The 11,290-nt window shown below is 32.2% G+C and overlaps 1 protein-coding gene across 2 annotated transcripts; it reads left to right on the top strand.

Annotated features, from left to right (window-relative positions):
- The first annotated feature begins 202 nt into the window (after window positions 1-202).
- LOC132733651 (growth/differentiation factor 8-like) lies at window positions 203-10,075 on the top strand. 2 transcript variants are annotated; one of them, XR_009626194.1, is made up of 6 exons: window positions 203-1,660; window positions 5,671-5,810; window positions 6,683-6,914; window positions 7,343-7,543; window positions 8,547-9,271; window positions 9,437-10,075. XR_009626194.1 is itself a non-coding variant. In XM_060720311.1 (5 exons), exons 1-5 carry the CDS (start codon window positions 811-813, stop codon window positions 8,747-8,749), a joined length of 1,626 nt encoding a protein of 541 aa, XP_060576294.1. In that variant the 5' UTR covers window positions 203-810; the 3' UTR covers window positions 8,750-10,075. The 2 variants fall into 2 exon arrangements, 1 of the variants encoding a protein (XP_060576294.1); XM_060720311.1 differs by having other exon boundaries at window positions 8,547-10,075.
- Window positions 10,076-11,290: the final 1,215 nt, after the last annotated feature.

The following is an 11,290-nucleotide window of genomic DNA, read 5'->3' as shown; positions in this document are numbered from 1 at the left end:
TGTCGTGACGCGGCTCATTTTATATTAATCGCAAAATAAATCAAAATAAATCGTGTCATTCCGCAGTAAACCATGCGTCTTATTTAAAACCATATAAAGCTCGGCTGCTTCGCTGTCGAATAAAAAATGGGTTATGATGATGCAACAAACGAGCTTGAAATCGTGAATTGGATCATTCTTAAAATTCACATTCATAGTAAAATGTCACTTATTCTGTACTTTTGTTGAGATCACTTATGAACAAAGGCTGTTAGATTAATTGACCTTGGTTTAGCAGGTTCGGATAGGTCCGGATGCACTATGGAATATTCAATACTTATTTTAAAGACTGCATATTAGAAAAAATAGAAAAGCAAAATAAGTATATATGTTACACTTTAAAAGACTTAAATGTAATGATTTTTAGATATAAACTAAACATTATTGGACAATATGTAATTTACAGTTTACAGTCATTCTTGATTATCAGGCAAGATAAAGGTTTAAAATTTCAAAGCTTGTTTACGCTTAAATTTTAATTTCTTTTTTTAACAGTGCAATAGTTCTATATAATGTGATTCATATTTGGATTAAACTGGAATAATTACACTTTTCAAAACGCGTAGAGCTACACACTTTTGTATAGGCGACCCTATTACTTCATTTTTAATTTTAATCAAATGCGTTAAGTTTATTGTAACGGCTTAAGAGATTATACAAAATCCAATTGGTGGAAATCACAAGTGTTTTGCGGTTACCATTTTGTCCTTAATTTAGTTCCACGAGGAAACACAACTTAAGGAATTGTGCGAAGTACAGTGTTTATGATTAATGCGTTATAGTTTGCAGAAAGAAATGGCGATTATGTTTATGTATCTCCTGCCGGTGCTTTTTGCAATTGTGTTTATTCCTAAATCCATTGACTCAGCCACAGTTATAAAAACAGATGAATTAAAAACTACAATTACAGAGATGACGGGGATTGGTATAGATGAAGCGGCGCAAGACGGAAGTCCGGAAAATATAAATCAAAATCATAAACATCGGCATGGAAAAATGGAATCGGACATGAAAAGCGGCGCTACTGACGAAGTTTCAAGAATGGCTGACAAAATGAATAGTGATCAAGAAATAACATCTGATGATGATCAGTCAACAGACGACAATACCGATACACGGGACGAAATAGATGAAGATATGTTAGAAGATAGTCAAGAAGATAGTGTGAAAGAACTTACTGACGATAATGACTCAATCGGTATTGGTAATGAAGAAATTGATTCAGATGATGAAAATATTGATGGGGGAGATGATGACGAGGATGGTGAATTAGATGATAGTGCAGACGAAACAGTTAGTAATGAAAACGACAATATATCAGAGAATAAAAAAATGCAAACAGATGCAACAGAAAGTGAATTGCCTGAACCCGATAATGCATGCCCTAGGTGCACTGATGAAACATTAAGCGAGAAAGATATTAAAATTGAAATGGTGAAGCAAACTTTGTTACAAAAACTCGGTTTGTCGTCAGCTCCTGAGGTCGATGGACCACTTCCACCACTCCCGTTCGACTTTTATGTAGGAGAAGATTTCTCAATGAACGATGAAGAAGACAATGAGGAAGAAGAAAGGAGACAAACTGTAAAGACACGGGAGATTTTCGTATACGGAAAAGACAGTAAGAGTTTTGATATTGCATGGGACCATAAGTTTTATTATTTTCATTGTTACGTAATGGTAATCACAATAGGAAAGTATTTCTATGTAATGGAATGAATACATAATCGACTGCAAGACTTCGTTTTGGTTATACGAAATCTAAATGTAACGTATGTTACGTATAGACGCATATTCGTTTTACCCATAACAGCTTGACCATTCAGATTATTAAAGAATGTAGGCAAAAATTAGCTTGTATAAATATATCAATAAAATCACATTAAGAACTTAATGTTGTATGTAAAAACAGAGCGCCCTTAGATTCTAAAAGCCCTATTTAGCGTTTATTTAAATATGGCGAATGATAAAAACAATGCCGAATGTCTGCCCCGTGGTGTAGTGTCCAATCACCTGCATGTAAGAATGTGCAAGGGTAGACTATAAGCGTGCGTGACATTTCTTTTGTTGGCGCATTAAAACACTAAAAACATTCTGACAGCAGACGACATAAATGTGAATAAAAAAAAGAATTTTGCAATTCTATGATGAAATCTTTTCTTCGATCACGTATGTGTCACTGTTGTTTAAGGCTCGATATTTGGCGTCCGCACAAATGTAACAGTAACGCGCATGCGCGCCATTCTGTAACACTTTACGTACAAGGATAATTGTAATGTCAGCAATTTCAGAATAAGAAACAAAAACAGAATAAAGTTGCGGCAGCTGTATGACATACAGCGTCTCAGCTGCAAATTAAAAAAAACTACTTTAAAGGCACATAAAGCCTCAAACACAAATAAGTTGTTTCTTTCCTTAGCAAGGGCTGACATGAAATTTATAATAAGATAACATATTTCATGCTTATCACCATAAGAAAGAAGCGCTGAAAATAAAATTATCTGTCATATATTAGTAACAAAATGTAAACAATTAAAGTAGTATTCTGACTTTCATTCAAAATACTAAATAATTCAACTTTACTAATTGCTAACAAGTAACAGAGGCAAGATTGTTCAGCAAGAAACCAAAATAAAAAACTTTAATGAAATCAAAATAAAAGCTTTTCTGAGGCATAATGGCCCTTTTAAATAATAGTTTTTCGATATTTTTTTTCTTTTTAAAAGAGCCACCCTTCTTTAGCAGCAAGGAGGTAGTTATTCAAAATTTTGTGTCAATTCAATTTGTATTTAGCCGTACATAGTCGTACATAATCTTACATGAGTTGTGCTTTTTATAGACTTATTCGTTAAAGACGAGTCTAGAAAAAAGGTTTTTATAAAAATCGTGGAAAATGGAGATCCCTTTTGAGCATTAGAAAAACAAAATTCCGAAGGTGAAAATTGCATATAAGGTTTGATTAAATCTCTTTAGAAAGTGTATGGTGTTTGTGCTTTATTATTTAATGTGATTTATTTATTTATTTATTTATTTATTCAACCAGTCAGCCGTTTGTTCGTTCGTTCGCTCGTTCGTTCGTTCCTTCCTTCCATCCTTCCTTCCTTCCTTCCTTCCTTCCTTCCTTCCTTCTTTATTTATTTATTTATATATATATATATTTATCTATTTATTTATTTATTTATTTATTTATTTATTTATTATGCTGTAACACTCAGTATCTCTATTACTGATAGTTTTTTATTGCTTCTTTTGTTGTTGTTCATCTTCTTCTTCTTCTTTTCTTCAAATTATTATCATTATTCACATCATCTTCACTATCATCATCATCATCATCATCATCATCATCATCATCATCATCATCATCATCATCATCATCATCATCATCATCATCATCATCATCATCAAAATCATCATCATCATCATCCTCGTCATCCTCGTCATCATCATCATCATCATCATCATCATCATCTTGTGATAAATACTATTTTTATATATAACAAATAAGGAAAAATGAATTAAACGCTTCCGGCGTGAATATTTAAGTGTTTCTTGACATTTTGATTGTTTTTAATGAGCTTCCTCTTAAGATTAAGTGGCTTTCTAGTGAAAACCACCACAGTTTGTAAAAACAGGGGTTAAAAATAATAATGTTTTGACCGAATAGTTTTACTTGATTTCTGATTTCAAAAGTATATATGACATTTACTCGGAAGCGAAGCTAATGTACTTAGAAATTACATGTGTAATCTCATTGTGATGAGGTCATTTTAGAAAATAACGATCGCCATTTGATGTCGTTAATATCGGAATCGCATACGTGAATGGAAATGTACGAAAGACCGGTGGCGACATTTCAACTTCATGAATTACCGATTTCATCTTCATTAATTCACTATTTTTTCTTCGTGAATCACGTTTCAAACATACAAAATTCACGAATTCACTCTTCAACTCCATGAATTACGATTTCAGCTTCATGAATTCACGATTCCTTCTTCAGAAATTCAACTTTATGATTTCGTGAAGATGAACCCTTATATGTTTCGGAAAGTTTTTCCTGTTCAACGACTGGCGCCCTAAAGCTAAAGATTTAGACAATTTTATTGAAAAAAACATGTATACAGTGAAATGTAATTTCTCATTCTATCATTATATCCTATGAATCACTTTTATTTAATTATTTATTTATTTATTTATTTATTTATTTTGTAAAGAAACTTATACAAATGTGTTTCTATTGTTCCGTATGAAACAGACTCTGTTACAATAAAAAAATATTACTGCATTAAAAATAGACGACTGAAAAGTTTAAAGATGATGCAATCAGCATGTTTACAAAAATACATATATATGTTAAAGAACCCCCCCCCCCTACCATCAACAAGCGTACACGTACATGTGCGAATGCATTCGACGCGCACGACTTCCGCCCAAGCAAATAAGCGGAAATCTATTAAAATATTGCAATAAAGAAATGTTAAGTTCATAAATTATAACGAATCTCGCTGGTGAACGTTATTGAAACTGTGTCCTTGAACCCAGTTTACTTCTAAAATTAGTGAAATTAATATTATTCGATTGTATTGGATACACCAAAGTTCATGTTAAGTGCAGATTATGTGAGAGTAAAAAGAGTAAAAAAGGTTTTATTTATTAACTTGTCTGTAACACACAATAAAGGGGGAAAGATATCTGAAAAAGATAATTATGAAATCTGATATTAAATATGTCCTTGAGTTGAAGATTTGTTTGGTATATATGGTTTCTTTTTCAAGGTCTTTGACCGTATATATTCTTTTTGTAGGTCTTAACAATTTGTATTTTCTATTTTGTGCTTGTTAATGTTAATGCGTTATTTCTTTCGCGAGCGTTCACTCTTTAAAATAGATTGTTCACTCTTTAGGCAAGTTACAGCGTCTATCTTTGTATGTCATTACGTAGGTTGCTAGCACCTTACGCATAATTATATTTATATACACCATGACTCTATAAGAAACAGAGGGGAAGTAATACTAAATACAACATATATACTCCAATTAAAAGCCAAACTCAGTGCCACTGACTGTCTCAATGCATTTTAGATAAGTCAGTTGTTATTTTATCATGACCACGAGTTCCATGCTACTTGTATCAATATTTGAAAAAAATCTGTTAGTTAAAGCAGCATGCCATCAGGTTCATGCTAATTTTCTTGAAAAATTTATAAATGTAATTAAAGGTTAATATTGTAAAGTGAACAGATAAAATAATTAACACAATGCAAACGGCACTTACAGTCCAAGTAAATTACAAAAAAGAAGTAAAAATAAGCAAAAGTTAGTAACGCAGTAGATATATGTCGATAAATACTACAAAATCAGTCCGTAATAGCACATAACAGATAAATGTTTACTTGAAACTAAATTCTTTTTACTTTTCTTAAAATCTGTGTACATTTTGCTCAGTTTTAATTTTCTTGAAAAAGTTTGGCTCAACTGGAGGCATGCATCTTTAAAGAGGAAAATGGAGACAATTAATTAATCTAACCCGGTTTTCTTTTATCTACGTATACTATTTTCTTAGATATGAGTATTTTTTAAATTTAATCAATGAATAAAGAATACAACATTTTATTATCCTTTTTTTTCTCAGTAACCAAGAAATGTGCGAAGAAGAGAGGCACTGGTTGTTACAGTTTCAACACGACCAGCCCCAACATTGACCCAGATTTGGTGTCAAGTATCGAACTCTGGATCTATAAACAACCGGATGTGAACGACCATCATATACAGGTACTAGAACCCAAACTTAAAATGGAATGTCGCACTGTAATTTAAAGGCACATTATGCCTCAGAAACAAATAAATTTTTAATTTTATTTAAAAACAAAAGGGGAAAACATGAATTTTATAGTGTTTAAATAATGGTTTTAGAGAATATTAGATGCTTGTTACCTGAAGAAAGTAGCGATAAATGTGAAATAATTTATCATGAAAGTAGCAAAATGTAAACAAAGTGGTAATTTGACTTCCAAACAAAATACTAATTCACTATAACTGTACTTGTTAACAAAATAGAAACACATGAAAAAGATGATTCAGGTAATTAGCCAATGAGTAAATCTTTAGATACTTTAAAAGTACACCAAAATTAAAAAGCTTTAAAGAGAAATAAAAGCATTTCATAGGCATTATTGGCCTTTAATGTTGTCAATGCTTGTAAAAGAATGACACGCTTACAGTATGTCATTGAGGTACAATGCCAGGCCAGCCGACAAATCGGTGTCGTCTGCTGAATCTCTACATTGCACCCCAATTGTAATGTTTAGGCAACAAAACCCATAAAACTACATATGAACTGTTCCAATTTCAAAGCAGGAAAAGTCCATAGTATAATATCATCTGGACAGAAGTGAATGTGCAACTAAAATAATGTAGTTACTTCAGCTAAAATTTTCAAATTGGTTTAAAGTTTAGATTTGGTCCATACTTGTAAATAATTTGCTTAGATAGAAAATAAAACTGATTTTTGATGCGTAATATTAATGATTACCAATTTTATTCATTGCCCATAAATGTGTAGATTTCTTTTGACAGGTTTTCCATCTATGACATACTAATGTACAAATAAGAAAACAGGAACAAATATTTTTTTTTTATTTCAGGAATTCATGGTCTCTGAGCTCCAGCCCTATATTAAGGGCGGAAAAGAAGTTCTACGATTCAAGAATATCGTAAAACGAATTGATACACGGTTAAAGTACGGCTGGATGAAGATCTATGTCAGAAGAAGCGTGATAAGATGGTTATCCAAGCCTCACCGTAACCATGGTCTTGCTGTCGTCTGCAAAACTTGTCAGCGGGAAAATCATAAAACTATATATGGAAATAAAGAAGGTAAAGTATCACTTGATGAATTTTTAATTCAAGCAGTGAAATGAATGAAATTTCATTCTAGGTGCAGTTAATGGCAGTTATATTCATGGCAGTTACAATGATAAAACTATAAGCTAATCACAACGAAAGAAGAGAATGTACTTTTTAAGCCATTTAAACAGCAGCTGCTGTAAATGACAACTTTTTATCTTGCTGAAAGGGTGTGTCAAAACGCTAAATAACATTATTTCAATATATTTGTTGTTGTTGTTATTTAATATTATTATTATTATCATTATTATTATTTTTATTTTATTTTTTTTTTAAATAGATTAATATGTTGCTGATATATTGATGAATTTGACCTTTTAAAATAAATAAAAATAACAAAAATCGATTGAAAAAAGAATGCATGTGATTTTTAACATGTGAATATGTTTCTTTTCAAGGTTATATGCCAATTCTTGTTTTCTATATGAAACAAAATGCCCGCTCTCACAAACGCGTCAGACGACACACAAATTGCAGAGAAGGCGGGTCAAATTGTTGCCACAAAGAGGAACTAGAGATTAACTTTCGCGACATTGGCTGGGACTATATCATGACCCCAGAAAGTATACGACCTAATTTTTGCACAGGATCGTGCAATGGTATGCTGTATAGAATCACTTTTAGTTTGTAGATCTTGTCAATCACATTTTCATTTTCCAAAGTGAATTTCCTTCATATGATAGTCATAGTAAAAAGCAATGTGAAGTACTATCATACGAAAGACTGGTGTGGAAATTTCAAATTCATGAATTCCCTTCGTGAATTCACAATTTTAATTTCGTGAATATACGGAATTCACGATATAAGCTACATGAATTCACGATTTCAACTTCACGAATTCACTATTTCAACTTCATGTTGAAATCATCGTGAATTTGTGAAGTTGAAGTCGTGAATTCATGAAGTTGAAATCGTGAGTTCATGAAGTTGAAATGTCCCCGCCGGTCTTTCAAACTGAAAAGACAATCTTCGTTAGTTTAGTATTGGAGGGGCTGTTGATGCTATTGCTGTTGGTTTTACACAGCTACATGTATAGATAGAGAACAAAAGGTAACAAACCGATGACTTTATACAGCACAATACTCATATAATTTACAAATCAATAAGCCAGTAATGGCTTTTCAAACATCAATTATGTTACAATTCAACATCTATCAGAAAATACATATATGCAAACCATACAGAAAAAAACAACACACTGACGCAGTCGATATGGTAAGACGAAAAATTAGGTTTGTAAAAACATCTGATTTCTCAATTCGAAAGCTTTAATTACATAAGTTGCTGATTTTTTAAGTGTAAGTTAGTTTAAAAAATGTCAATGTATTTTCCCTTTAGATTATATACGTATACTACACCCTAATAGAAAAAAAATTATGAGTTCCATGTATAAATGTCTACGTTTATATTGGCTAAATAAAGATCTAGGTCTTTGCCAAAGGGGGCTGCCATGGTGCCTAAATAGTGTACCAGTATAGGGTCAGTTTTGAAAATAAACGGCACAAAGCGCTCGTGTCACCCTTATTAACACTCTATTGCCTTTCACGGGGCATTTTGACATTTTCTGGAAATGCTAATATTTATTTCTGTTTAATATTCCAGGTGTTCGAGCAGCGTACTATAATCATACACGTCTCGTGCAGACTCTTCAACAGAGCGTGACGAATAATTACGCCCAGGTTCAAACCTGTTGCTCCCCGGTGTCGTTTGGCCGACCACAGAGTCTGCTCTATAGGGATCACGAGGGCAACGTTAGAAAGGTGGATGTCCCCGACCTTATTGTCGGGGAGTGTGGTTGTACTTGAATGTATTTGACATGTTAAAGGAAAAATGAATGAACTTTAGTTGTATGTCTGTTTTGAATCAAATGACTTTTGTGGTTAGTATAATGTTTTGTCATTTATTACATATATAGGCAGCAAAATTGTGAGCTTTTTTAAATTGCAGCGCTATTTATAGATTACTTGTCACACTGGAAGCTGTTGCTTTTATTTGAAATGCATGATTTTGTATGTCGTCTGTTTCCCGGCAAGGGTCAAGGTCGTAAGTTATTTGTAACGATAATTTATTTTTCGGAAAATGCATTATTTTGATGCGTGCCTTGTAATGAAATTTTATGTTAGATGCGACTGAATCAAGAAGTTTGTTTTGTTTTAAGATAACATTGTGTTTGCCTGACTGTATGTACATGTAAATTAGTTCAATATTTTTTGTCATTTCAACAGAAATTATTTTTATGCTCCTCAAAGGGTGTGCACAAAGTCGCCGCTTTGTCCGTCCGTCCGATCGCTTTTCTTGTCCGGGACATAACTCTGAAACAACAATATGTATCAACATGAAACTTTGAAGGTAGATAGATCTCATTGGGTAGAAGTACAGTGCAAAAGAAGTTTAAAGAACCATAACGCTGTCTTGCCTTATTTTGGAGTTATTGCCCTTATCATTTTTTCACTTTGAACTTTGTCCGGAAAATAACTCTGAAATTATAAGAGGTATCAACATGAAACTCAAAGGGTAGATATATCCCATTGTGTAGATGAGCATATCAAAAGAACCGTAACTCTGCCTTATTTACTTTTGGAGTTATTGTCATTTTTGCAATTTTACACTGTGAACTTTGTCCGGGACAATACTGATAAACTACAAAAGGTATCAACAAGAAACTTTAAATCAGTAGATAGATCTTATTAAGCAGAAGTGCAGTGCAAAGAACAGTAACTTTGCCTTGTCTAAGTTTGAAATTATTGCACTTTGAACTTTGTCCGGGACATAACTCTGAAACTATACAAGAGGTACACAACCTATTTGGGGATTATCACCCGGTTCAACCGGCTCTTGTTTACATAGGTAAAACAGTTTTCTTATTGGTTTTACAGCAAAGAAATGCGTTTCACACTTTCGAGCTAAATGTATATAAATGCAGAAAAATTCAAAACTTAATGAACATAATACATGTATGAACTTCGAAGAGCAATGTGTCCTTGATATAGAATATGGAAAATGTTATTGCAATATGAATATTTTATTTTTCATTATTTTATGTTATTCGTTTTTCCAAAAGATATCTTTAAAGGCACACTATGCCTCAGAAATAAATAATTTTTCATTCTTTAGAGATTAAAACTTTATAGCATTTAAATTTAAAATACAAAATACAAAATACTTAATCACTATACAAAATACTAAATCACTATAACTGTACTGGCTGCCAAAAAGCAACAGAAGCCAATAGTGGTTCGTGTAATCATTTTTGAAACTAAAACTGGACACCAAAAATAAAACGATTTTTAAGAAATAAAATTTAAATATTTCTGAAGCATAATGGGCCTTTAAAAAGCCAGTTGAATATATACATGTTTTTTTCTACATGTCATTCGTTACAATATTTATTTGTTGACGTCATAATCTAACAGTCATTGTACATTTGAATACATGAAATATTCGCCACGATAGTCGGTGTTCGAAGTATGGATTTAGCTGTCAATAGAGGCTTTCATATTTTTTTTCAGAATACATTTAAATTTTGTAATTCATATGTGCGTTTCGCTAAATTGAATATGCGCTTGGCTTAATGTTTAATTTGCGTAACCATAATAGGCGCTCGGATATTTGTAGGCGTTTGAGTATCAGTGTAGACCGACAACTTGAAAGTCCGTATGCGCTTGAATGAATGTACGCAAGCGCGCGCTCAACTTGTAGAACGTTTGCATGTCAATAATTTTAAGTATGTGTGATTTTTATCGTATATAATTATTACATTTGATAGGTTTATTTTTAGAAATTAATTGGTACATACAATAGTATGCTACCAGAAATCAATGCAAACTGGGAAAATTCCTTTTAAAATGCCAGATATCAATGCAAATTGTAAATATTTTTATTGTGTGTTTTTCTTCTTAATTATTTTTTTACTTTTTTTGTATATCAGTAGAATGTAGATTTAAAAAAAATAAAGGGAGACAATCCGTATTAAACTTTTATGTTCTCTTTAATCCGAGTAGTCCCCCCTGTCATTACCTCCATAAACCATGAGCTCCTTTGTAGATTCGATTGGATAATTATTTTTCACAAAGTACGGCTGGTTACCAGCCTAATATAATTCTAACATCATTTTGAAATCACGATAACTATCATCATAATCATCATCATCATCGATGTCAACGTTATTACCATTTTCATCAACATTTTTATGATATTTGTTATTACGTTTAGGCTGGACCAAGATTCTTTATTCAGTGTCCGCAAAGAAACTATTCGACGGAAATTACTTTTTCCTTCATGCTGATATAAAATTTAACGTTTCACGCCGAATAATGTTTGAAAAATGGAAAGAAAATTGGCAATTT

Source organism: Ruditapes philippinarum, unplaced genomic scaffold (assembly GCF_026571515.1).
Source record: "Ruditapes philippinarum isolate M1 unplaced genomic scaffold, ASM2657151v2 ctg2183_1_1_1_1, whole genome shotgun sequence".
NCBI lineage: Eukaryota > Metazoa > Mollusca > Bivalvia > Venerida > Veneridae > Ruditapes > Ruditapes philippinarum.
The sequence above is the reverse complement of the archived record's forward strand: the minus strand, read 5'-3'. Positions and strand labels throughout refer to the sequence as shown.

Bases quoted from the DNA above. Each gene is read 5' to 3' on its own strand.
- LOC132733651 (XM_060720311.1), top strand. From the start codon at position 811: ATGCGTTATAGTTTGCAGAAAGAAATGGCGATTATGTTTATGTATCTC. The intron at 1,661-5,670 runs GTAAGAGTTTTG...TTTTTTTCTCAG, and splicing joins TTTCGTATACGGAAAAGACA to TAACCAAGAAATGTGCGAAG. The intron at 7,544-8,546 runs GTATGCTGTATA...TTAATATTCCAG, and splicing joins TTGCACAGGATCGTGCAATG to GTGTTCGAGCAGCGTACTAT.